The sequence below is a fragment of the Pelecanus crispus genome, chromosome 23, assembly GCF_030463565.1.
Source record: "Pelecanus crispus isolate bPelCri1 chromosome 23, bPelCri1.pri, whole genome shotgun sequence".
NCBI lineage: Eukaryota > Metazoa > Chordata > Aves > Pelecaniformes > Pelecanidae > Pelecanus > Pelecanus crispus.
This window is the reverse complement of record NC_134665.1, coordinates 1,970,902-1,997,098: the sequence shown is the minus strand read 5'-3', so window position 1 is coordinate 1,997,098 and position 26,197 is coordinate 1,970,902. Positions and strand designations below refer to the sequence as shown.

The 26,197-nt window shown below is 47.1% G+C and overlaps 2 protein-coding genes across 3 annotated transcripts; one reads left to right on the top strand and one right to left on the bottom strand.

Moving 5' to 3' along the window:
* Positions 1–1,377: 1,377 nt before the first annotated feature.
* On the top strand, positions 1,378–16,470 carry LOC142595835 (E3 ubiquitin-protein ligase RBBP6-like). Its single transcript, XM_075724680.1, has 16 exons — positions 1,378–1,434; positions 1,650–1,974; positions 4,869–4,968; positions 6,621–6,663; positions 7,837–7,881; positions 10,244–10,332; positions 10,453–10,549; positions 11,395–11,534; positions 12,447–12,616; positions 13,369–13,472; positions 13,907–13,972; positions 14,015–14,107; positions 14,187–14,265; positions 14,362–14,419; positions 15,708–16,230; positions 16,366–16,470. The coding sequence occupies exons 1-16, from the start codon at positions 1,378–1,380 to the stop codon at positions 16,468–16,470; spliced, it is 2,094 nt and encodes a 697-aa protein (XP_075580795.1).
* Positions 16,471–21,582: 5,112 nt separating this feature from the next.
* Positions 21,583–24,374, bottom strand: LOC142595870 (olfactory receptor 14C36-like). Of its 2 annotated transcripts, XM_075724720.1 has the most exons (2): positions 23,464–24,374; positions 21,583–21,610 (listed from the first exon to the last, which is right to left on the bottom strand). In XM_075724720.1, the coding sequence occupies exons 1-2, from the start codon at positions 24,372–24,374 to the stop codon at positions 21,583–21,585; spliced, it is 939 nt and encodes a 312-aa protein (XP_075580835.1). The 2 variants fall into 2 exon arrangements, with proteins under 2 accessions (XP_075580835.1, XP_075580836.1); XM_075724721.1 differs by lacking the exon at positions 21,583–21,610 and having other exon boundaries at positions 23,451–24,374.
* Between the last annotated feature and the right edge of the window lie 1,823 nt (positions 24,375–26,197).

Sequence of the window (26,197 nt, the reverse complement as noted above, 5' to 3'; positions counted from 1 at the left end):
CATCTGTTCATCCTGTATGTCATCCTCCTCTTCCTTCTCTTCATCTTCCTCCACCTCATCGTCCCATTCCTCGTCATTCTCCTTCTCCTTTTCCTTCCTCCTCCTCCTCCTCCTCCTCCTGCCCCTCTACCCCCTCCTTCTCGTCCTTCTCCTCTTCCTCCTCTTTTTTCCTCTTCTTTCTCATGTTTGTCCTCCTCCTCCTGTTCTGTGTCTTGTTCCCCTATCTTCTGCTCCTCCTCCTGCTCCTCCTTCTTCCCTTCCTATTTTTCCTCCTGCTCCTGGTGCCACCTGTTCCTCTTCTGACTGTTCCTCGTGTTCCTCCTCCACCTCTTCTTTCTCCTCCTCTCACTCCTCCTCATGTTTGTCCTCCTCCTCCTGTTCTGTGTCTTGTTCCTCCTTGTTCTCATTCTCTTTCTGTGTTCCTCATCCCCTTCATCCCCTTCCTCCTCCTCCTGCTGTCCATCAGTTCATCCTGTTTGTCTTCCTTCTTGTTCTCCTCCTCCTGTTTGTCCTCCTGTTAATTCTCTGTGATGGGGTCATCACAACGTGGTTGGTTGGGTGGCCTGGGAGCCGGTGATAGATGAAGGGATTCCCCGTTTAGAAGCGGCTTTCCATATGCCCTTTTCTTGTGTCAACATGAGAACGACGACAGGTTGACAGTGGGGGTTTTAAAGGGTTGGAGAGAGCAGGAAAATGAGCTGGACACTCTGTCCTGTGCTGCTAAAAGGTGGTCTCGGGCTGATCGATTCTGTGTTACCATTTGTGGTGATAAGTTGATTTCTTCCTGTAGGGCTGTAATACTCCCTGCGGTTTCATTAATGGCTTTTTCTAGTTCTCTTGACACATTTGCAGTAGCTCGCTCTAGTTTTGCAACCCCTGAGCGTGGGATAAAAGCTGTTACAGACAGGGGGAACGTAGTGCCACATGCCATCAGAGGGCTGTAACACTTCTTCCCATAGCTATCAGTAGCTAGGAGCTCCAGAGGCAGAAGAGATACTGGTTCTACCCTGTGTGGGAGGTATTATTGCACTTAGAATCCACTTTTCAGCTCAGGTGGAGGGTAAATCCTGGAAAGCCCTTTCTTCACCTATCCAATATTGCCCTGGTGCTTGTGCAAATAGGGCAGTCTGATCTTCAAATGAGTCTGAATGATGCAAATGATTTCCTGTGCAAGGGTTAGCATGTGCCGGATTGGGCTGTTCAGGTAAACCAGTAAGGCTGGGACCCAGAGGAGATGGCTCAGAGCATCAGGATCCTCTGGGCCCGTAGTGGCAGCCAAACCCTTACCATTACCTTTAGTTTGATTGTGGCTTCCTGCAGAACAGCAAGTGAATCTCTCTGCGAACATCCACGTTGTCTGGCAGTGTGCAGGGCCGGATGAACTCCCTCCAGGAAGAAATGGCCAGCGTGCTGGCTTATTCGAATGGGTTTCATGTAAGGGCTTCTGGAGAATCTCCCTTGCCCGCTCAGTGGATGTGGTAGATGGGAAGGTTTGGAGGAATGTGTGGAGGAATGGCGATTGCCTTTAGGGAGAGCTCGGGGTTAGGAGGAAGAGGGCGGGGCCGCCGTGCCCCCATGACGCGCGCCTTTTGTCATAATGCGCTGGGTGAGGTGAGGCGCTGGCGGCAGCCCGTGCACTTGTCGTCCAGGAAAGCCCTGGGCGGAACGCTGAGGCCGGGCGCCCGAGTGGCCATAGGGAGCGGTCGGGCCTGGGAGCGCTGCGTGCGAGAGAGGGAGCGGAGGAGGAGCCGGGGCCGCGGGGGCCTCTCCCCATCGTGTGGCCGCCCGGCCGGGCTGCGAGGAGGAGCAAGTCGTGTGTCCACTACAAGTTCTCCTCCAAGCTGAGCTATGATACGGTCACCTTCAGCGGCCTCCACATCCCCCTGTGCGACCTCAAGCGCCAGATCATGGGCCGCGAGAAGCTGAAGGCGGCCAACTGCGACCTGCAGATCAGCAACGCCCAGACCAGCGAAGGTGCGTGGGGGCGGCGGGCGCGGGGTCTTGGGCACCTAAAGCTGCCTGCTTATCTGCAGACGTGTCCTGGTTTTGTCTGGGACAGAGCTGGTTTTCTCCCTAGTAGCTGGTGTGGTGCTGTGGTTTGGATTTAGCATGAGAATAATGTTGATAGCACACTGATGTTGTAGTTGTTGCTCAGGAGTGTTTGTGGCAGTCAAGGACTTTCCCGCTTCCCATGCTCTGCCAGGTGCAGAAGAAGCTGTGAGGGGGCAGAGCCGGGAGAGCTGACCCAAACTGGCCGGAGGGCTGTTCCATACCATAGGGCGTCATGCTCAGTATAGAAAGTGGGGGGAGTTGGCTGGGGGGCAGCGATTGCTGCTCAGGGACGGGCTGGGCATCGGTCGTTGGGCGGTGAGCAACTGCGTTGTGCATCACTTTGTGCTTTGTATGTTCTTTTATCATTAGTAGAAGCAGTATTACTGTTTCTCTTCCTCTGCTGTCCTATTAAACTGCCGTTATCTCAACCCATGGGTTTTAACCTTTTCCCCCCCGATTCTCTCCCCCATCCCCACGGGGTGTGGGGGGAGGGTGAGCAAGTGGCTGTGTGGTGCTTAGTTGCCGACTGGGGTTAAACCACGACAAGATATTTAAACTATGTTCAGGAGAATGTCTGTGAAGAGACTTAAGAGCACACTGTTAGGGGTCCTAGGAATGCCATTGGATTGCATGGCACGCGTAGGTAGAGATCCATTTCAGAAGTCTTGTATTTTTCTACTACTGTTGAATGAAATTGTCAAGAGCTTTTGAAAAATGATTGCTTTGCTTGAAGGGCTTTGCTGCAGAAGGGTCTGTGAATGTTGTCTTGGGTTGCTAAGGTACTGTCAGCTTCACACATGCCAGCAGGCTGAGTGGCCAACTGGCTGGCGTCACTACTGGAATGGTTGGGTCTGTGTCAAACAGAGCCTTAAAACCAGACTGATGGATGGTCCTAAATGTGATGGAGCCCAATTCTTATCCCCAGGAGAAGAAACGTTTTGAGATAGGCCGAACATGTGGCTTTTCTTATAGCAGGTGAGGAACAGAAAGCAAAGTTTTAGAAGAAAAAGTGATGCTTATAAAGATGTTCCACCGTAAAGTGTTACTCTAGTGTATATCATACCAGTTTTACAAAGTGTGTTGCTTTGTTTCCATACGTAATCAGAATCCGGTGAAGAAAAAGTGTCTGCTTCCCTAGGTTCTGTTAAGCGTGGTGTTCCCTAAAGGTGAGGTTAAAGAAGGAGTATCTGTCATGCTTTAAAGAGCATCCCTCTTGTTCACCAGTGAGCAGATCCTCCTCTAGGTCGGTTGTGTTGCCCTTTGACCTTTGTAAAAGGAGTCTAAAATTTTAAACTTGGTCTATTAGTGACACAGGTGCTTCCTGAAGCTTTCCTAAGGGTGTTTTCCATGTGAAAATGCAAAAATCCCCCCGTGGTTTTCAGAGCAAAGCTAGAGAATACATTTCAGTGTAATGTATACGTATACCAAATTTTTGCTTGAAATGCATAACCATGAATTTCAGTTTTTATTCATCAGATGTAGATGCTTAAACTCACTAGAAGTAAACAGGATTTTAAATATGACTGTGTCCTGGTTTTGGCTGGGATAGAGTTAATTTTCGTCCTAGTAGCAGGCATAGTGCTGTGTTTTGGATTTAATAGGGGAAGAATGTTGATAACACGCTGATGTTTTTAGTTGTTGCTGAGTACTGCTTATGCTAGTCAAGGACTTTTCAGCTTCCCATGCTCTGCCAGGCACACAAGAAACTGGGTGGGGGCACAGCCAGAATAGTTGATCCAAACTGACCAAAGAGCTATTCCATACCATACCACATGACGTCATGCTCAGTATAGAAACTGGGGGGGGTTGGCTGGGGAGCAGCGATCGCTGCTCGGGAACTGTCTGGGTATCGGTCGTTGGGTGGTGAGCAATTGCATTGTGCATCACTTGCTTTGTATATTATTATTATTATTATTATTATATTGTTGTTATTATTATTATTTTACTTTATTTCAATTATTAAACTGTTCTTATCTCAACCCAGGAGTGTTTCTCACTCTTACTCCTCCGATTCTCTCCCCCATCCCATTGGGGTAGGGGGAGTGAGCGAGCGTCTGTGTGGTGCTTAGTTGCTGGCTGGGGCTAAACCACGACAGACTGGAATAAAATGATATGATGGACTCTTTTAAGATGCTGGGAAGGCAGACTGGATGGTTGGGAGCTATTTTAAATGTCAGGGGGGCAGGGGTGTCCTCTTCCATGCTTACTCTAGAGGCGCGTTCTATAAAGGCAGAATTCCCTTCAAAAAGCCTGCACTCAGGAATGATGCATTTCAGCTTGCCGCCTCCTCTTAATTTGATCTGAACTTCTTCACCTGTCTTTTAGAATAGATGTTCTCACAATGTTGTGGAAGAACTGTGAACTGCAGAGCTCAGGATTCCTGAGTGCTCTTTCCTGCCCTGTAACATTCTGACTCCAACCCCTTGGAGCATGTGCTATTCTGCTTCTCAGGCAAGAGACAACAAACCAACAACCAAACAGCAAGCCCCAGCTGGGACCTGACCTGGTCTCAGTGCAGATGGCAGGCTGTCTTCTGTGTTCTGTCAGTCCTGAGTGACCTTGGAGACCAGTGTGCTGCTGGCATTCAAACTGTTTTAAATGAATGGAAAAGATTTTGCTGCTTGTGTGTGATTACTAAACGTGAAGACTTCTAGGAATGTCCCATTAGTGTGTTGAGACGATAAAAGCGCAGTGTTACATAGAAAGCTTTGCTTTCATCCCTGTGAAGGGATTGCCTGAAGTGCTATGTCATTACATAGTAATAGACATTCTTACAAACTGAATACTGTTTTGTTCTGTATTTGTGTTGTTTTCAGAATACACAGATGCTAATGCGCTGATTCCAAAGAACTCATCAGTGATCGTTCGAAGAATCCCTGCTGGAGGAGTCAAAGGCACCAGCAAAACCTATGTTGTGTAAGTATCCATACAGCATTGTACCCTTTGTTAGGGCTTTCAGTGTGTTAGCTGGTTTTGTGGATATTAGTTTACAGAGGCATTCCGATTGCATCTTTGTTGTTAAAGGTGCTGTTAATTTTGGTTGTCATGAGGTAGATTGTAATGTATCTGTCCCAAAGTCGACTGGGACATGGGGTTTGAACTGGAGCAATGGTAACTTTTAAGATGATTCTCTTGGGCTTGTTCTTGGGCTTGATTTTTCTGAGACCCAAGTTGTAGGTGCTGTTTCCTCTACCTGAGTGGTCATTATTAAATCTTCTTGCTTCTATTGCTTTTATAGTGAAGTAGTAGTGTGAACTCAGAATTTGTTCCCATCTCAGAAGAGTCTGATTGTTGGGGTTTGACTCTTTCTTGCCTTTGGGGGAGGGAGGGTGGGATATGGCAGGTATTCTTATGCCCCAGGTCTGGGGGTTTTGCATCCTAGCTGTAGAGGAAAGAGCGAGGGTGTCCAGCTGGCAAACCATGCAAACAAGAAGTTCCATTCATAAAGGATTTGTATCAGTTTCCTAAAGACAGCATCCGTTTCAGGCAAGAGAAAAAGAACAATATCCCAAAGTGTATTGCCTTTTGAGCGAGTACAATGAAGGAATAGTTAATCCTTTCCAAACCTGAAACGCAGGAAGCAGTTTAGCACGTTGCCAACTGTTGCTAGTTCTCTTTCTACATCTGTTTTCACCCTAAGCTGATATCTGTGCTCCAGGTTTTAGTTCTGTATTCCCAAGATTTATGGAGGACAGAGAACTGGGCGTATTGATTAAAATGACAGCCACTCAAATGCCATCCTGCCTACAGCATCATTGCTGTCATTTCTGTATTCACACAGTCCAGTTGTGTATCAGCTGCATTAGCACTGTTTGAATGGTCACGTTTTCCAGCCTTCTTAAAGATAGGCCTCTCCACCACAGTTAGTAGGTGTTATTAGCTTGTGGTTTTGCCATGTCCTTCTGATGTGGGTTCCCCATAAATAAAGTATACTGATGAGTTACAGTGTGTCTCGAACAAACAGTACAGCAGCATCCTGGTGCCCGTGAAGCACTTGCAAGCAAAAAAACCCTGAATTTGTGGGCACATTACTGCAGCAGTTGTTGCAGTGCTTTCAGGCACTACTGAGTAATTCTGGACGCCACGGCGTTGTGCTTATAAACGTGGCCTTGTTTTGGGGGTTAATTGAAGGATGGATGCTCAGTGCTGCCTTGTGAATGCATCCTCCGTTTCTGGTTGGGTGGCACCCTCTCCTGGTATTGTAATGCTGCCCTAAAGTGAGAGGACAGATGCTGCTGGCATCAAAGCTCAACTAAATCCCTGTGTGTGGGGACAAGGAAAGAATGGCACTGCTGTTGTAACGTTGAAAATTAGCCGTGCAGATTAGCTTTTGATTCCTCCAGCTGGAAACATTGCAGAAACTGCTGGTAGGGTGGTTAATGTTTGGGAATGATGAATGCATGCTGTAATGGTGGAGAGGCCTTGAAAATGTGTTACTGCCTTGCAGTTTGTTCTTGAAGGAGAATGTACAAAGAAACCCCTGTGTGGTGATCTCAAGCCTTTCCTTGTACTTCCTCATCTTCAGGAGGTACGGGCTCTATTTTAAGTTCTGATCACCTCCATTTCTCTTCCAGAAGTCGAACGGAGCCAGTGAGTGGACCATCAAAACCAGTATGTAAAACCACAATCTGACACTTTATTCTACACACTGCGCTTAATTGTAAACAATGTAGCTTTGTATTAATTTTCCAAACAGTAAGTCACTGAATACTTTACAAAGTACACTGAAAATAAGTTTCCTGTAGTGATGGTTCCTTCTCAAACAAAATTAAGTATTTTTTTAAATTTTGGCACAAGGCTAGAGCCTGGTGCATTTGTGGGTGAAATCCCTGTCATTTGTCTTAACCTCTGCCTGCAGTTTGCTTTTGGAGCTGGGTGACTTCAGGGTTGGATGCTGCTTCAATTTCCCAGAGGTTAAGCCTGTCTTTAGTGTACCACCATATGATGCTAAACATATAGAGAAGGAACGATGAACTGGAGTGAGGAATCATTTTCTGCATTTTCCCAGAGTCTGCTAAAACTGCTGCCTTGAATTCTTCCACTGCGTTAGGCACTAAAGGACAAGAGCGTTTTCCACGGAAGGCTTTTAATCTCTCTTCTGATCCAGTTAGCGACCCCTTGAGGAGAGCTGTTCAGTTTACATTGTGAAATGTTATTCTACGCTTTTGAACAACTTCAGGCATAATAAGCAGTGATTCGAGTGTCTTTCTGCTAAGGTTTTACTGGTGTGAGCTTCACTGCTGCTTGTGGCGTAATAGAATTGAGTATACTGGAAAAGGAACAAGCGAGGAGTTCCCCTTTTTCCTTGTGGAAAAAGTGCCCTCCAGTCTTAGTTCTCAACAAACACAGCAGTCCATTACGAACCAGTGGCCTGAGGACTTCATTCCTGCAAGCCCTTCCGTAGGGAGCTGGGAGGGAGGAGTGTGGTTGCAATTTATTCTCATAAATCCCTTTTTAGCTGAAAATTGGCAGCTTCCTTACCCCTGTGACTCTTAAGCAGTTGTGAGCATTTGACAAGGGTCCCTCTCTGAGATAGTCTGGAGCAGTAAGTTGATCTCAGGCGGGTTTGGTGAGTTTGGTTTCTTCTCATTAACCACAGAGGCACTCTGGAGCTGTCACAGGTTTGGACGCTTTTTTGAACAAATACAGATTACACTGGGTTGGAAATGCCTCTTTCAGTGACACTCAGAGGATATGGTGCAGCCTTTCAGACTGCAGTAGAGATGAACTATTGCTGTGTTTTGATTGTAGAACTTGAATATGTGTTTAATGTTTTGTGCACAGATCGATGACTCTTCTGGATCTATTTCTCTGGCCCAGCTTGTTAAGGTATATCTAGATCTATTCTTGTCAAATGCTTAAAACCAAAAGTGTTTGCTTGTATTTTAAAATCTTATACTGTGATCTATAGCTGGATAACTCTTGTAATGTGAACAGAACTTTAATTTAGATTTTACTAATTTAAAAGTATTTATTTTAACTGTAAAATATATGCGTATTTTGATACTGTCCTGTAAAGAGTAGTTGCCAGTCTGGAAAGATAGAAGGGGAGTACCTTATCAGCCTCAACGTAATGTTGCTGTATTACTCACCTTCAAGACGCAAAGAAGCAGCACTGCAGAAGCTGTTTACCGTTTTTCATACGTTTCATTCATTTTGTGTTGGAAACTAACACAACTTTCAGAGAAGAATTATATGGTCTGTAAGTTATGGACATTTCAGGGCGGGTTGCAACACCCAAACGAGAAGCGTTTCTGGAACATGGACGATTGCGTGGCTATTTCTGAATTTCTAGTCACGATAGTTATAGTTCCGTTCTGTGAATGCTGCAGAGTTTCATACATCGTAGTACATCTACAGTGGACAGCACAATCTAATTTGTTTGAGCGCAGGCTGTCAATTGTGTAAATGTACCTGACTGTTTATAGGAATATGCCAATGTGTATGTGTGGCATATTAGCAGATGGGACCTTCTGAAACTGTTGCAATGCCGTGTTTTGCTGTGGAACTGCTTGCGTTCTGTGCTCAACAATGTGTAGCTTTGCCTGGTGATTGCACTTTGTGCAAAGGCGTAGTGCTAGCCAATGGAATGAGTGGTCTTTCGAGTGACAAAGATGAGAGAAGGCAGGGCCTAGTGCAGAGGAGCTGCTTCTTTCTTCTGAAAATAAAGGCTGGAGTTCATTTCCAAGAAAGAGAAATCTCTTCCCACTCGTAACTTCTTCCCTCACTCACTGCAGAAATTACACTGTGTACATTTGGCCCAAAAAAAAAAAATATTAGTTTGGAAGGTATCCACCAGAAGAAATTGGACTCCATTAGTGCTGTGCCTAAATGTGTCCTTGATTCTGTAAACTCATGTGAAGTTTTCCTGTGAAATGTGAAAAACTGTCCAAGTGGTGTAGACATTTCAGCTTTTGAGAACATTTAAAGAAAAATACAGGAACATAACATAAAGCAGCTCAGAACTGTTACTTGCTCTGACCTCCTGAGTGCAGACTGCCTTAGCATGGAGGCAATGTGTTGTAAAAAGTTTTCCGGTTTGTTATTCCTATGTATTAAATGCCCTGTTTGAGTTTTGGTCTATTCCTAGGATGTGTTTTTTGTGTTTTGGAAGTGTTCTGTAAACCGTTTGGGTTCAAACAAACTAGTCAAGTATCTGTAAAGTTGTCTGTAAATGTTAATGGCAGTGACTTCATAGATGTTGATGTGGATGATGTTACAGTTGAGCAAAAACTGTCTATATGAATGACTTGACAGATGTTGATGTGAATGATGTTACAGTTGAGAAAAAAACTGTCTATATGAAACAACCATTTAATAAAATACTGAAACTAGATGGTTGCTTTTGTGAATGAATGCATCTAAAAGCAAAAACATGCGCTGTTGATCTGAAAGATAGGTGCTTGAAGGTCCAAGTCATTTACAGTCCCTCCCTTCGTCCCTGCTTATGTCTGGACTAGTGTGCAATAAAAAAATCTGACCAAATACTGGTTAAACAAAAGCAGCTGGCTTCAAGAATTTGATGATCTCGTTGTGCGTAAGGTTTATGAAGAAGTTAGTAGGGGGGAACATGCAGTTTGGACTGCCTACAGCACATGATGGTGACATTTCTACTGAAAAGAATCCTTTGTCTTGCTGAGGGATTCTAAAAATCTTGATTCCTTTTCATGCTTCTGTGTCCGAAGCTCAGTTTCAGCAAGCAGAAACCAACTTCCCTGACTGCTAAGTTGAGTGTCCTTTTAATGCTGCAAAAGGTAAATCATGATAGTGGCATACATCTTTCTCAGTTAAATGTACAGCGGAGATCTTCTCCTTCACATAGTCTGGAGCTTAATATCAGTTCAAAAATACTGGACAGTGTAATTGTTTCTACGCAGAGCTTGAGTCCACGTGGAAGAAAGTGGGACTGGTTCCACAAGCCTTTATGTAAGGTGCAGACAGAGCCCAAGGTTTTGGGTGCCCAGGAATGCTCTTGTCAAGCAGGTTAACGGGCACCCAACCCCCACGTAAGGGCGTAAGGACTCCCCAGAACATCTTCAGCACAACTCTGTTTTATATGAGTAGCTGTTTTGGTGCAGCCTCAGCTGGCGTTGTGCTGCTCTTGACGGGACTGGGTGAGTGCTGTGGTCTTTGGCCGTGGGGGCTTCACTGTGTTTCTCATGCGTGTGTCAAATCCTGACCTGTTAAACAGACTGCCAATCTGGCTGAAGCCGATGCTTCCGAGGAAGATAAAATAACAGCGATGATGATACAGTCTTGCCAGGAATATGATCCATCCAAGTGAGTGTTGCTGATGTCAGATCTGTTCTTTGAAGATGATGGAAAAGCTGAAAGGATGCTTGTTGGAACAAGAGAGACACCTTTGCATACCTTTTTCTTTTTTTCCCCAAAATCTTTCAGTTACCTGAAGAAAGCCTTGGGTCCACCTCCACCATCTTACACTTGCTTCCGTTGTGGAAAACCTGGCCACTATAGGAAGAACTGCCCAACACATGGGGTAAGATTGTGGGGGACTGCTGGTGTTCGGTAGTTTGTCATTGTTTTTACCTTGGCAGTCACGGAACAAATACAGAAACGCTCCTATTAAGAGTTGTTTCTCTTGGGGTGAAACACAGAGGTTACCTGGCAGTGTTGCAAAGCCCTTCAAACTCCCAGGGAAACCTGCAATTACAAATGCAAAAATGTCTTTTTTCCAGGCCATAGACATTAAATATGTCCATAGACCTTTCTCTGTGGACTTTCACGCACATTTTTGTATATTTCAATATCACTGGAAATGTTTCTGGTTTTAGCTCTTTTTAATGACTGGTTGTAGACAGCTTTCAGGATTCCGTCTAAACCCAAGATGTTTCTGTTGACCCCATCTTGTGACTATGTGCGTGTTTTAGGTACACAAGCCTCTGGTTGAGTATTCATGCCATTGAACGTTCGTCACTGAATGCATATGCATGAGGTCTGAATTCAGCCTTCATCTAGAGATGGTGAACACAAGTTTCCCCAGCGAGTGATTCAGAGCAGCGAACTGAGCTCTCGCGCTGAATTGCGCTGGGGAGGAGGAGCGGGTTTGTGTCTCTTCTCCGAGTGGATGGCGAGCGCAGGGATATTTCCCCCTTCAGGAACCTGAAGTTAAGCCAAAGAATGTTGGATGAGTTCAAAACGCTGCTCAAGCCTTTTGAACGTCCTGGCTTTGTTCTTTTAGGAAAAGAAGTATTTTAGTTGAGCAACCCTTACGCTGGGTACAAGGAGAGCACTAAAGGCTTTTGCTGCTTCAAATAGTCCTTGAAATGTCATTTGAAGTGTGGGTCTTGAGCTGAGATATGTCTGCGTTTCTTTCCTTAACAGGACAAACAATTTGAGTCTGTTCCCAGAATTAAAAAGAGCACAGGAATTCCCATGAGTTTCATGGTGGAGGTGAAAGATCCCAACACCAAGGGTGCTATGCTGACGAAAAGTGGAAAATATGCAATACCAGCTATTAATGCGTAAGTAGGGAATTAATTGGACTGACCACAAAGGGAAGGAGAGAAACGATGTGTAAACGTCCGAGTGGCAATGCAACCAAGTTGGCCAGCATCTGGAATAACGGGAGAGGAAGCATTGTCATTGTAGCTTAACCTTAAAATCTGTGATACTTTCTACCATTAAAATAGGGCGGTCCTTCTGTTCCTGCCCCTGCAAGTTGGTGAAACTTGTGGTATGCTAAGAATGTGTATTTCTGCAAAACGTTTCAGTAGTGTTTACAGCGGAGTCGGTCTCTGTGAACGCTCATTTTGCTTCTGGGTTATGCTTCAAAGGCTTCCTGCAAAATGTAACAAAGAGCTGTTGGACTGAGCTTTCCTGCCCCCCTGACTTTTATCCAATCCCATGTGTGAAACAGACTGAAGTTTTCCTGTGGCTATAAACTAAGAAAAGACTACTGTGTGCTGACAAGAGTGGCTGTTTTCAAATGCACTTGGTAGCACTTGTGTTTTTCTGTCATGGATCTCCTTTTGTAGAAGCTGTAACACAGACTTCCTCCATTAATCAAACGTAATTACTCAGAGACTAACTTTACCCTGAGCCTGCAATTTACACTTACCCTCTGGCAAAGGAGAGGTGGGATTCATTTCACCTGATTTCTAGGTGTCAAGGAATTATTTTTCCAGTCTGAGCTGGTTTCGGAGTTGATCCAATGAATGGGAGAGTTCTGCAGAAGGAAAATTCTTGCCCCCTCCCTCTTTTAGTGCTGTGGCTACAGAAAAGTAGTTCAAACGAAATGCCTACATGTTAGAAGGCTAATGGTGTATGAGAAGGATTCCATCTATTCTCTTCCTTTGATAAAATCCAAAGTTTGGAAAAGTTTTCCTTTAGCCATCTTTAAGTCTTTCCTTTTTCCTTCCCCACCCTGCCTCCAGGGAAGCTTATGCTAGAGGCAAGAAGGAAAAGCCTCCCTTCCTACCAGCGGAGCCGTCCTCCTCCTCCTCAGCTGATCCTATTCCAGAGGAGTTGTTGTGTCTCATCTGTAAAGATCTAATGACAGATGCAGCTGTTATTCCCTGCTGTGGGAACAGTTACTGTGACGAATGTAAGTGTTACTGCCCTGTCTGTTCATTCAAAACATTGCATCAGATCTTCTGAAAGCAGAAGTAGGAGATAACAAAATTACTTTCTTACATGCTCTATTTAACACTTAAGTAGATGTTGAACAGGAAAGAATGCTTCTCGTATAATGGGGAAAAAAAAGGCAGAAAGCTTTTTTCCCTTTTTACCTATCTAGTTAAGTCCTCTTTACATGGGAAAGGACGAGTATGAGAAGAGTGCATCACTGTGCAGGTGATTACAGTATTAGAAATGGAATGCATTTAGTTTGTCCACAGCCCTTTCCCTCATACAAAATTATACAGCCAGCTCTGGTGCCTGACTGTGCTCTGCAACAAAGGGAGAGTCAGGCATTTAATCCACGTTCTTCTCCACGGGAGAGCTGGTTAAAACCTTCAGAACTCAAACCTACTAATGGTTTTTTGAGACGTGTTTTATTCATTAACCTGGAGGTTGGTGACTTCTCGCTGTACTAGACAGTGGAAAAAAGACTCGTAGGAACATCAGGACACAGCCTACTCTACATCTTCAGGTGTGACAGTAGTGAAATATCAAACCTGTACGGTTGTGTGCTGCATACGAGACATTTGTGACACTATTGAACTTTTATAGCTTCATGCTCTCAATTCCAGACCACATTCACCCATTAATCATAGACGTGTTTTGAGAATTGATTAGAAGCCAACAAATGTCCTCACTTTGGCTAAAACCTGTTTTGATGGTTCTAATTATTCACAGGCATTAGAACAGCGTTGCTGGAATCTGAGGAGCATACCTGCCCAACGTGCCACCAGACAGACGTTTCGCCTGATTCTTTAGTTGCCAACAAGTTCCTACGCCAGGTGCCATGATGCCTTTTACGTAAACTGTTTGTAAGACAAGTCTGTTTGTGAAAAGGTGAAAGGGAAGCAAATACTAATTTACATCTCCTTTAAGCAAGGCTAAATGGAACAAGGCCAAATTTACTTTTGAAATCCATGATCTGTTGTTACAGAAGCTTACAGCCTGGCACATTCAGGTCACACTTTTGTTTAAGATGATTGCCTCGCTTTCAGATTTGGTGTTAACACTGAAGGACTTTAAATACAGATACTCTGAGTCACCAGTCATTAATATCAGTGTCTAATGGGATGTGTTCATATATCTGTATGGCGATTTATTTTACGGTTGATAGCATTTATAAGAACACAAAAGCAATTTTACTCTGCGGAGGCTTTTGTTGGTGTATCTCCTGAAGTTCCATATTACCTTTTTGTCAATGTTTTTCTGCCTCTAGGCTGTGAACAACTTCAAAAATGGAACTGGCTACACAAAAAGGCTCCATACACAAATTCAGCAGCAACAGCAGCAGCAGCCACCACCACCACCACCACCACCACCACCACTCCTGCCCGTCACCCCTCCTGCTGCTCTGGTGAGTGCCGCTCAACTGTCTAAACCTTCCCCTCTGTCAATCAGCAGTCTGTTGGAAGAGAAGGTAAGTTTTATTTCAGCCTATGTGCTGATTCTTACTTTTCATAGAGCTTATTTTCCAACTGTTTGCATTTATTCACAAGGGCTACCAGATTCCTGTTCAAAGACAGCCAGCATTAGCAAGTGTTGTGGGCCCCCAAGGACAACCAATACCCACAGCTGGTAAGTAACTAGAACTTCAGGATTTCCTGAAAAGAATTATCTTCAGACCAGCTGAATGGGATTTTTTTTTTCTTTTTTGCCTCCCCACTCCAGTAGGTCATCCAGTGAGAGCCAGACCAATTCGCTCAGCAGGTGGCAGAGCAGGCTGGGAACTGTGAGTATTCTACAGAAATTCAATAGATGCCTACTTGTAACCTGCTAAACGAGGCCGTAACACATAACTTATACAACAGCTGATTTCTAATGAAGTGAATATGCATAGATAGCAGTGGAGGGAGAATACACATGGTAATTAATTTTGAAATGGTTTAATTTGAGTTGGGGCTTTAACAAAGGGGATCTGGGCTTGCAGTAAGGTTATTGAAAACAAATCTCCAGTAGAGGATGGAAAAGAGGACTCTGAAAAATGAATGCTTTTTTGAGGAAACCATAATTACCTATAAAACTTAAATATAATTAAAGGATCAAATAGAAAGCCACCCTTTTGATCACTGCCTGAATACGGCTGAAGAAATTGATTTCCCAATAGTAAACAGCCTCCAACATTCTTTTTTAAATAACTTAGATGATACTGATGGAGCAAATTGTTGGAAAAGTCAACGCTGTTATTTTATGACAACGTTGAATTTCTTTCAATTCAGCCATCTCAAATAGCCAGGATGCTTTCTCTCAGTTGGAGAGGGAGGAGTCTGTTTTATCTATTATTGCAGTGCCAAGTGAGTCCTTCCTTTTGGTACATATTTGTAATGGCATTGAGTGACATTGCTAGCGGCTGAGTTCAGAAGCTTTTAGATTTGACTTGTCTTGAAATGCAGTCACTGTCCTTGGTTAGAGCTAGAGGTAGGTGCCAAATGTTGCTAGGACATCTGGCTAGAAGTGCTGATGAAATAGTCCTGTAGGTAGGATTGCAGTACAAGTATTTTGCATCCTGTACAACTTGCCAAATAAGGAGTGAAGTTAAGTAGACTCAGCTGGCATTTTAAAATTGAGCTCTCTTGAGGCTAAATCATGTTTTCTTGATGTTTGGTACTGCATGGGAGCTGTTGAGATTTGCTCTTTTTGCATCTTACTGCAAAAAAAAGATTGCACTGCATGTAGTCGTGGAGGAGTGAAAAATGTGCCGCTTCCCGTGCCAGTATACACCACCTGAAATCAATCAACAGCTGTGGTGGTTCATGAGATAGGAGTGAGTGGAAATAGAGTTACCCTTCCTGGATGTTTTCACACCAGCAAAGCAGCAGCTGTTCTGCCTTGTAAGCAGAAACTCTTATCAAGCTCTTGACTTTGCAGTAGCATCATGTCAGCAGCTGAAAGCAGCTTTGCCATAAGCATATGGGAAAAAAAAAAAAAAAACAAACACAAAATTGGGACAAAAAAAATTGGTGAGAGTGACTGTTTTGAATTACCTTCAGTATTTTTTTTTTGTGTTGTGCTTTTTTAAGGTCCAAGTCTCCCCGTAATGCTTCATCTTACTCTAGAAGGTCATATACCTATTCCAAGTCAAGAGCTGGTTCTTCCCATTCCTACTCTCGAAGATTTGGTCGTTCCCATTCTCACTCCTACTCGCGGTCGCCGCCGAATCGAAGAAGAGGCAAAGGGAAGAGCCGTAACTCTCGGTCTAGGTCAAGGGCACATGGTTATCACCAGTCAAGGTCAAGGTCACCCCCATACAGAAGATCCAAATCACGGCCAAGATCACCAGTATTTAGAGGCCAGTGTCCCATGAAACAGACTATACCTCAAGGGGAGGAAGAAAGGCAGCCTTTTAACAGACACACACAAGTTCCACCCTATGACATGAAGGTTCACTATGGCAGATCTGCTGACGTCAGAGATCCTTTTGAGCAGGAAAGATACAGCGCATGGGAAAGGAACTATCGAGAATGGTATGAAAAGTTTTACAAGGGCTGTTCTGTTACAAGGGGCGCTCTGTTCATGCTCCCAAGCAGAGACGATGCCACCCCTGTAAGAGATGAGCCTAGACCAGCAGATTATAGCGCTTTCAAACCGGGGTCTGAAAAGGAGAAAAGAGAGAAGGATAAGCCAAAAGCAAAAATTGAAAAGGCAAAGCAGAAAGTAGAAGTGGCTTTTCCTCCAAAGAACAACAATATAACAAAAGCATCTAAAGCTTCCCAGAAGATGGACACCAGTCTTGAAAAATCTGCTCAATTGGAACCTCCTGTAAAAAAAGCAAAGAAGGAGTAGCCAAAGGCCAAGAGTGTTGAAACGTTTTCATCTTAAAAGGCTGAGAATATTTTGATATTTTCCTGTAAAGAGTAGTTTCCACTTTGGGAAGGTAGAAGGGGAGTACCTTTTGGAGGCAGGGGGTGGGGGGGAACGGGGGCGTTGCAGAAGCCATTCTGGAACATGGACAATTGCATGGCTATTTTTCTCTTTGTTTACTAGCATGTGTATAAACACAAATCTCATGTTCATAAATAAAGTTAAGATTCTTTTAGCCTCGTCTATTCCCTGGCATGTCTGTATTACATTTCTAAGTAGCATCTTACCATAAGGGAACAGAGAAGTCTCCAAAAAAAAAAAATTAAACCAAAGGAAAAATCCTGGAGTGGGAGGGAAGACTTAGAGTTGGTTAGAAGGAATTCAAGTAAATGAAAGAGAAAGCAAACCCATTCCCTTCTTGTTTGCTCTGACTGTCCCTGATTTGGGCTGTGGGTGGCTGTCAGCAGGGTGGAAGCCTTGCATCTCTCTTCACAAGTCCTCTCTCCCTCCCCCTGTAAAAGCTCTGCAGCCTCAGGTGCTTCTGGTCTTGGAGGCACAATGAGCTGCATTCTTAAAGCTACCTCAGGCCTTGGTCCACAGAGAGGGGGTTTGGTCTTGGTTTTGGTTTGGTTTCTTTTTTTTTTCATACGCATATCCCTGTATGAATTTCAAAGCAGAACCTGGATCTGTGTGTGGCAGGAATAAATCACTGGAAAGCTTGCCAATTCTTGTTGCACAGTAAAGCAGCAAAACTAAAATGAGTGAGACTTTTTTGAAAAGAAGACGCACAAAATCTTATGCTTTGTGTATTTCTTCATTGTCTTATCCTTATGTTCGCTGTCATTCTACACTTGCAAATTTGTGCTACTGTCCTGCTGTTCCTGCAGCCAAAGCAAGCAAGTGGATCCTTTTTGGTTTAGTATGACTATTTCAGTAAGTGCAGGGATCTCTTGTTGGTGTTTGTCCTTAAAGGCTGAAGAAATGCAGAGTCATGCCCATTGTTTTAGTGCGGTCAAGCACAGCTGTGATCTGTGAACTTTGAGTTTAGCCAAGCCATTGGGTTTTAGGAAACCACTGGAATTTACATGCAGCACTGCAGCAGTGAGATTAGCCTTTTCCTGCTATTTTCTGTCCCCTTTCCCACTTGCTCTGTGTTCGTTTCTGTTTAGTCTTCTGTTGGAAGTGGGAGTTAATACATTCACTGTCAGTTCTGGGTTTTGGGGTTTGTCTTTTCTTCTTCTGTTTTTTTTTTTTCCCAATTCTTCTGCATTATTATCTTTGGGTTGTATCCAAGTTGCATACATCGCCTGAGGATGGAAACATTTACCCTGCTCCTGGGAGCAGGGAGGGCTCAGGAGCATATCTGAAATGCTTGTACCCCAGGGCAGGCAGTGTGAGAAACAACCAAGCTGAACTGGAAGCCTGGGTCCGTTCCCAGAGCTAGGATATCATTGGTATCAGTGAGACTTGGTGGGGCAGCCGGGTGTCAGCTACAGCTGCTCACATGCTGGAGTGCAGGGCAGTCCCGGGAGAAAAGCAGGAGCCAGGCACGTGCGTTGCATTTGCTGAGCAGGGCTGGGTCCCTGGAGGGCAGAGAGCAGTGGCTTGAAGAATGGCAGCCTCAAAGGGCGTGCAAGGTGCGGGAGCTTCCTGCTGCCACCCTGGCTTGTGGGGATAGAGCTGAGGCACCCAGCCGAGTGCAGCCTGGTCCCTAGGATGGCAGGGCAGGCTCTGCCTGAAAGTGGAAGAGCTGCTCTCAGGGCCCTTGAGGCGTAGCATGGCTTCATGGGCACCAGAGCTGGGCCCCAAACCAACTGGCTCAAGGCTGCTTTGGATTTTGGAATGGACCTGAAGGTGGTGCCCAGTATCTGCTCAGAGCAGACAGAAGGCGGCCTTAGAGCAGACAGCTTGTCTCCTGTGGATACTCTGCTGATGCAGCCCCAGATTTTGCAGGTGGTTAAGGGGGATGGATGTGAGAGGTGGCCATACGTGACAGCAAATTGAAGGAGGAGTTGGGGTCATTTTGGGGAGAGGAATCTGGCAGGGACAGCAGTACCCAGGAAACCCCATCAGTAATGGCATGGAAGTCCAAGAAGACCTAGCTAACAGCACCTGAAACACCACATCTGTTCCCAGGTGTGGCAAACGTGGGAGGAAGGGGGAAAAATAAGCAGGGGTAGGTGCCTTGTTTGGGAGGGGGCACGGGCGCAGAAAGGCAGGAGCCAAGGAAGCTGAGGGGATGTACAAGCATGGAAAACGGAGAGAAGGGGGGGATCAAGGATCCAGCTGCTGCTTGGTTTGCTGGTTTGACTGAGCCCTGCACCTAATCCCCACAGCCCGTCCGACCTTCTTTTGGAGGGCGATTCCAAATCCTTTTGTGCGTGGCCCCACTCTGTGTACCCGGTGCAGGGTGGGTGCAGAGGCCTGGCTGCTACCAGTGGCAGAAGGGAGCACAGGGCATGGGGACCCAGCAGCTGGAAACACCGAGTGTCCAGGGCCAGGTACTGCTGGAGCGCTGTGTGTGTGCAATTCGCGAGTGAACTTGAAGCTGGACGAGCTGGCGAGCAAAGAGGAGAGACCCTTTCAGTCATGTGGGTGGCATGTGGCTGCAGCACGGGTACACAGGGTTATATGTTATATGACATCATCAGCTAAAACAATTGAATACTTTTAATAAAACATCAGTGTTTTCCCCTGAGATCAAAATGAGCAGCTTTCAGGGTGCCCCTGAAGAGCAAGAGGAGAACTATTGACCTTCCTCTGCATTTGCATTGTCAGTCCTCTCTCTACTGGGCTGTGCATTTCATCTCCCTCATCTTTCACGTATTTCCACCTGTCCAAACTAAATTGACCATGTCTGAAGTCCCCTTGCCAGCAGCCTATCTGTACAGAAACATGTGCTGTTGCTGTCAAGATTTCCCTTCCTCTTACTCTTTGATCATTCAGACATGTCTCAACTATCCTGTAGCTGATTTGAGCTTCAGGGAGTTAAAAGCTTGCCTATCTTTCAGTTGTCTGGCTAATTCTGACTTTAGCCAAATCTTTAGTTATCTTTGTTTTACCATTTCCCTTCTGTCTCAAATGTTTCTGGCATGATTATGCCTTGTGGAAGGTGAACCTCATTGGTGGCAGCTTGTACTTGGCAGACAGTTGAGGAGGGTGTTTGATTGTAATGCTGAGTCTTATCTTATTCTGCTTGCTCAAAAATGAGAGCAATCCCCCTTTGCCTTTGTGCAGCCAGGTCTCGAAGGCAAGCAGGTGGGAGCTGGCACAAAGGAGCTGTACCATCCAGCTGCAGAGTGCAGAGGAGAAGTCTGATGTAAGGACAAGGGATGCAAGTGCCAGGTGGGCGATGAGAGCCATGATGGGCTTGGGGAGGTGAGGAGCAAGGGTGTCCATGCTGTGTCAGAGCTCAAGGGACAGCTTCTGCTACCACTCCTGACCTCCTTAGGGGAGACCCTGCATCAATAGCACTCCGAGAAGGCTGCTATCCTCTCTTCTCTAAACTGAAACTTAACAAACTACACCCTTTAAAAAGAAATTCATTTTTATTAGAAGTTCTTTGAATTTTTTTTCCAGAAGTGCACTAGGAAACCTCTTTAATGAACTGTACAAGAGTAGAAGACAATTACAGGAAGAGACACAGCTTGTTAGGGCTTGCTTGATGTTAATGAGTGCTATGGAGTATTTGGTGCTGAGTGCTTGATGCTCAGGTACTGAGGGGAGATTGCACAAACCTCTCCAAGACTCAATGTCAAAAGCAAAACCCAAAGTACCTTGAAGCATTAATGAGTCCCACTGAGGACCATTACTGACAAAGATTCCCAAGGGACTCGTTAGAGCAGAGAACTGGAGGCTGTGATTGCAGGGAGGCAAAGGTAATGTGCAGGCAGCTCAGCTGCTGAGAAAGCCCTGGCTTTGTTTGATGAAGCAGAAAGGCCAAGGCCTGACCCCCAGCCCCATGGAAGGCAGATCCTGTCCTTCACACCTTGCTCAGGGCCCTTCCTGGGGCACTGGGCTGTGCGGGGTGTGATGCTGAGTGAAGGCCAACGGTGTGACAGCTTCCAGGCTTCCTGGGGGTGTGCAAGGAGGGCATGAGGCCCCCCCAGTGCCTTAGCACAACATGTCTGCTCATGGGCCTTGGTGGCAGAGATGATTGCTGTACCCAGGGGCACAAGGGCTTGGGTCCTCTTGGTGACTTCCAACCTTGCCAGCGCTCTTTGCCATCTCTGACACAGGTTGTCCTGCGCTGTGCCACAGCTGCTTCTTTTTCCCTGCAGGCTGTAGGCACCCACCTCGCTTCCCCACCTTGCTCTCACCCTGGCATTTCCATGCATTCACTGACGTCTGTCCACCCTCACACTCTGTTCCTTGAAACACGGAGAGATGGACTGATTTCATACTCCTTCTGGAGGACTTCATGTCCCTCAGCACTACCCTCTGAGTGACATTTCTTCCTCCTAATCTCCACCTTCCCAGGGTCACTGTGTGGCAGTGTTTCCCTCTCCTGCTGTTTCCTATGTGCAAAAAAAGCTCCATCATCTGGGAAACAACCCTTCAAGCAGGCATCCCAACCCATCAGCCTTCTTGTGGCCTTTCACCTCACCACACAGAAGGAACCTCACCACCATCTTCCAAGCCTGCTGCCCTTTCAGCTTCTCGGATAGACATGACCAAGCTGCGTGCCTGCTGCTGTCCCATCATGTTCTCAGGCAGAAGAGACATGACAACCAAAAGAGAAGCCCCCTTCCTGCAGTGAGCCTCGGTCCTTGGGCAGAAGGCATCTCCCAGTCAATGTGCCAACCAGGTGCCTTCTGCTGGCCTGTCAGAGATGCTGGCAGATGTGCGCTTCAAAGCACAGATCCCAGCCATGAGTCAAGGGCTGACCTATCAGCTGTTTCAGAATGAAGTCCCTTTCCCAGACACAGTCCAGCTGTTGGCCTGTCACCTCCAGAGGCAGAAGTGACCTCACAGCCCCCTTCACAGCCATTGGCTGGATTAGGAGCTTCTGAGACACAAGTGACCACATGGTACTGTACCCAGCCATCACCCTCCTTGTGGCCGACTACGTGAGCAGACAACAGTAAGCTTGTTTCACCAAATTGATCTAATACATTGCCTACCATGGTTTGTGTGGAGAAACGTTCCTCAGAGGAACTGCTGTATTTCTGTTGGTGCATTTTATATCTCTACTTCTGACTTTCTCGACTATCTTCAGAAATCTCTCCAAGGAAAAGATTCATTGAATCATAGAATAACTCAGGCTGGAAAAGACCCATGAACATCACCTTGTCCAGCTGTGCTGCTCTAGGCAGGCTTAAGCAGATGAGATGTCTCAAGGACTCTGCCCAGTTTGGCATCATCCACAAAGGAGCTGAAAAGGCTGCATCACATGATGCAGGGAGTTAATAAAGACACTCAAGAGTGTTGGCGCAAGCGCTTGCACGGAGGGATGCCACTAGGAAGTGGCCACCAGGAGGACTCTACCACTGGTGACATTTGGGCTTGAGGCACCAGCCAATTTCCCACCCACTACATCATCCAGTGCTTCACTCCAGGTATCACCAATGTGGCTATAAAGAGACCTGGGAGGTGTTTCCCTCTGCCATGTCTTTCCCTTTCAGGGCCCCCTGAGGTGTCCCCATCGGAGCTGGCCTCCTGCACTCCTCACACACACAGGGCTGTGTAGAGGCACGAGTCCTGCCCTTGCACACGCGCAGGCCCTGCACTGCAGCAAGCATCATGACCCTCTGGCCTCCTGCTGCCACTGCCAGAGGCTGGGAGGCACCTCAGCCCTGCGGTGGGTCGCCCTGCTCTGCACCCATCTGAGATGCCCCACGGCAGGGGGAATGGACACAGGCACCTCGGGTCAAGGGAGCACATCCCAGTGCTGCATTCAGGTGGTTTCCCCGGGGATGTTACTCTCCAGGTGCAGTGACCTGGAGGCACTGCCTGTCCCACTGGCCTTCATGGCACCTCTGGCAATAGCTGATGGCATTGGTGCTCACTCGGGTTCATCTCCCCACACGCACACCATGGGCATGCTTAAGTCTCCTCTGGACAAACAACGTGTCCGAGGTGGAGTGAGAGGCCAGTGCTGGGAAGGGTGGTTGCAAGGGGCTGCTCTGTGACCATTGCCCTGGGGCACCTTGCCCGTGGTGTCCAGCAAACAAGGACACAGAGCAGACCCTGCTCTGCTGGTCCTTCAAGGTGATCCCTGGCTGTGCAAGGGGCACTGCTGTGTCCTGCACACTCACACACTTGAGCTCTTCACTGGTGTTTCCCTCAACACAGCACTCGCTTGAGTGTCTCCTTGAGAGCAACTCTGAAAGCAGAGCTAAGGCTTCAGGCCCTGCCCTGAGGACATCACCTTTCTTTATGGAAATGCTGGTATGGAGGCCAGCTCTGTCACAGAAGTGCCCATGGCCTGTCCCTGCCTGCGGTCACAGCACTACCACGCAGCACGCCTGTGACCAAGCTGCCAGAGCACTCAGGCCTTACAGCAACGCAAGGGATCAGAACGAGAGTGTAGAAGGGGAAAGAGAAGAGTCCTGGAAGAGCAAGGGCTGTTGCTCCCTGGCAGTGCTGCCATGCCGGTACTCCTTTCTCCTCCACCCGTGCACAAAGGAACTGTCCCTGCAGGTCCAAAAAGGCCTTGGAGGAAGGATCGCAGGACAAGAAAATTCACTGAAGTGTACTTTATTGTGTTTAAAGGCCTTGGAGGAAGGAACAGAAGACAAAAAGAGTGACTGAAGTGTGCTCTACTGCATTTAAACACACAGACAGAGCAGGGCTCCTCATTTACACAAACACTCAGAAAATAAAAGCAGACAGTGATGTACAAAGGGGATGACAACATTATGACAAGGAAAAAACCACCACCAACAACAAAAAATACAGGTGACAGGCTGTGCCTGTAATGATTTACATTAAAATGCCCTGCAGGAGAAGTTTATAGCTTCTTAAAAACATCCAGTTATCAGTTTCCCTACAGCATCTTTGAGCTCCTGGTTCCTCATGCTGTAGATGAGGGGGTTCACTGCTGGAGGCACCACCGAGTACAGAACTGCCAGCACCAGGTCCAGGGGTGGGGAGGAGATGGAGGGGGGCTTCAGGTAGGCAAAGATGGCAGTGATCAAAAACAGGGAGACCACGGCCAGGTGAGGGAGGCATGTGGAGAAGGCTTTGTGGCGTCCCTGCTCAGAGGGGATCCTCAGCACAGCCCTGAAGATCTGCACATAGGACACCACAATGAAAACAAAACAACCCAAAAAAAGAAAAACACTAATCACAATAAGGCCAACTTCCCTGAGGTAGGCATTTGAGCAGGAGAGCTTGAGGATGTGTGGGATTTCACAGAAGAACTGGTCCAAGGCATTGCCATGGCAGAGGGGTGATGAAAAAGTATTGGCCGTGTGCAGCAAAGCATAGAGAAAGACACTGCCCCAGGCAGCTGCTGCCATGTGGACACAAGCTCTGCTGCCCAGCAGGGTCCCATAGTGCAGGCGTTTGCAGATGGCAACATAGCGGTCATAGGCCATGACAGTGAGAAGACAATGCTCTGCTGAAATGAAAAAGACAACCAGAAAGAGTTGGGCAGCACATCCCAAGTAGGAGATGGCCCTGGTGTCCCACAGGGAATTGGCCGTGGCTTTGGGGACAGTGGTGGAGATGGATCCCAGGTCGAGGAGGGAGAGGTTGAGGAGGAAGAAGTACATGGGGGTGTGGAGGCGGTGGTCGCAGGCTATGGCGGTGATGATGAGGTCGTTGGCCAGGAGGGCAGCCAGGTAGATGCCCAGGAAGAGCCAGAAGTGCAGGAGCTGCAGCTCCCGTGTGTCTGTGAATGCCAGGAGGAGGAACTCAGTGATGGAGCTGTGGTTAGACATTTGGTTCCTGTAAGAACGGAGCACTGTCAAAAAGAAAAAAAAAGCCAAATTAGGGGCTGCTTCTCTGAGCAAACTCAAAGCCATTTGTCCTAGGCACTCTGCTGCTAGACACACACACACTTTTACTTTTCTAGGAGACCTTTCTTCCTCTCCATGGCTGGAGCTCTGTTTGGTGCTGGATGAGTGTGTTCTGAGGAGCAGGGCCTCTGCCAGCTGACTGCCAAGGAGTCAGCCCTGCTCTGCAGCAGTGGCTTCGTAGGAACGGTGGGGGCAGGAGCCAGTCCAGGTGTTTGACTTTATCAGATGGGATTGCTCGTAATGCAGAAGGACTTGTCAGCATCTGCACTCCCAGTGCTAAGGAACCAGGATGGCAGAAGGCACTTTGAGAGGTTTAGGTTTTTTACAGCTCCACCTCCCCTCTCACCCCAGGGAGAGTTCTTGGGTATCAGAAACTGTCAGCATTTCTGCTGCACTCAGGGAGAACAGAGTGAGTTCTGAGAGGCAGGATTGTCTGAGATTTCCTGCAAGAGTGAGGGAAGCTTGTCTGTCCCTCTGTCTAGTTCCAGGAGCCCTGATCTTGAAACTTTCTGAGATGTAGGGTGATCCCACTCCCATGTTACCCTGAAAAACCACCAGGCAAGGGGGCTTGCTCAGGGGAAGGGCTCTGCATTGGAGCGGATGAGATGAAGTTTTCTGAATTCTCCCTCCCACATTTCTGGTTATTGTTTCCTCTCATTCCCTGATCCTATCCCTGCTTCCTGGAGATTTTCATCCTGGGAGGTGTTTCCCTCTGCCATGTCGTTCCCTGTGAGCACTCACAGACCCCATCGCAATATCTGTGCACTCACCTCAGCCCTCCAGAAACCTCCCTGTGTGCAGGGTGCTGGCTGGGCGCATGGTCCTGTTTGCAGGTAGAAAGAAGGACAGGTCAGTCTAAGGCAGGTGGGTCCAGCCAAGGTGATCCTGCTAGTATCCCTATGCAGAGGAGTGGCTGAAAATACATTAGGAGACTCCTGGAAGACCTATTGATCACTCAAAATTCCAGTTCAGCCATCTCAGTGTCTTGTCAAAATTAAGAACTCCTTTATCATTTCTTGCCTGCTGTTCCCCAAGAGAAGGGAATTGAAAACAGAGGAGAGTTCCTTCTCATTATAGCAGTCCCTGCCTTGATGTTCCCCTTGAAACCTCCTATTGGAAACATTCTGGAGATGAGGCTGAAGCTCTGAGCAGCCCTGACCCACGCAGCACCCTCTCACCAGCAGAAGGACCCTGCCTTGCTGGGGTCCCTCCTTCCACCCACAGCTTCTCCTGGCACAACCGTGGGGAGTTCCCTGGGCAGGCTGAGAGCTGACCCTGGCAGGCAGCAGAGTCCCTGCCCCGGCACACAGCACCCTGCGGTGCAGGGACCCTGCTCGCAAGGACAGCCCTGGGCACCCCTGGCTGCACACCCGCCTTCACACCCCTGCAGCCATCCCTTGGAGAAGGCAGCTGTCATGCCTTATCCCTCGGACAGTGCAGCAGGGCAGCCCTGCTCTGCTGTATGCCCTACTCCTCTACAATAGAGAAGAACTGAGAGTTGTACTTACAGATCCTGTAATCTGTGGCATGTGCCAGCTTTAGAAGATGCCTCCAGGAACTGCACCTGCATTGCCCTGCAACCAGAGTCTTACCATGTCAAGGGCTGTGAAGATCTCTCCCACAGTGAGGTCTCAGCACCCTCCCACCCCACACTGCCTTTAACCCCTGTCTGCCTCCCTCCTCTCCCCTCCCTGCCTGCAGGCACTGCCCTCAGCCCTGCTGCGCTTGGCACAGGAGCTGCTCCT

Bases quoted from the DNA above. Each gene is read 5' to 3' on its own strand.
- LOC142595835 (XM_075724680.1), top strand. From the start codon at position 1,378: ATGAACTCCCTCCAGGAAGAAATGGCCAGCGTGCTGGCTTATTCGAAT. The intron at 13,473-13,906 runs GTGCCATGATGC...TTCTGCCTCTAG, and splicing joins CCAACAAGTTCCTACGCCAG to GCTGTGAACAACTTCAAAAA. The intron at 14,108-14,186 runs GTAAGTTTTATT...TTTATTCACAAG, and splicing joins GCAGTCTGTTGGAAGAGAAG to GGCTACCAGATTCCTGTTCA.
- LOC142595870 (XM_075724720.1), bottom strand. From the start codon at position 24,374: ATGTCTAACCACAGCTCCATCACTGAGTTCCTCCTCCTGGCATTCACA. The intron at 21,611-23,463 runs TGGATGTTTTTA...CACAAACCATGG, and splicing joins GCTGTAGGGAAACTGATAAC to TAGGCAATGTATTAGATCAA.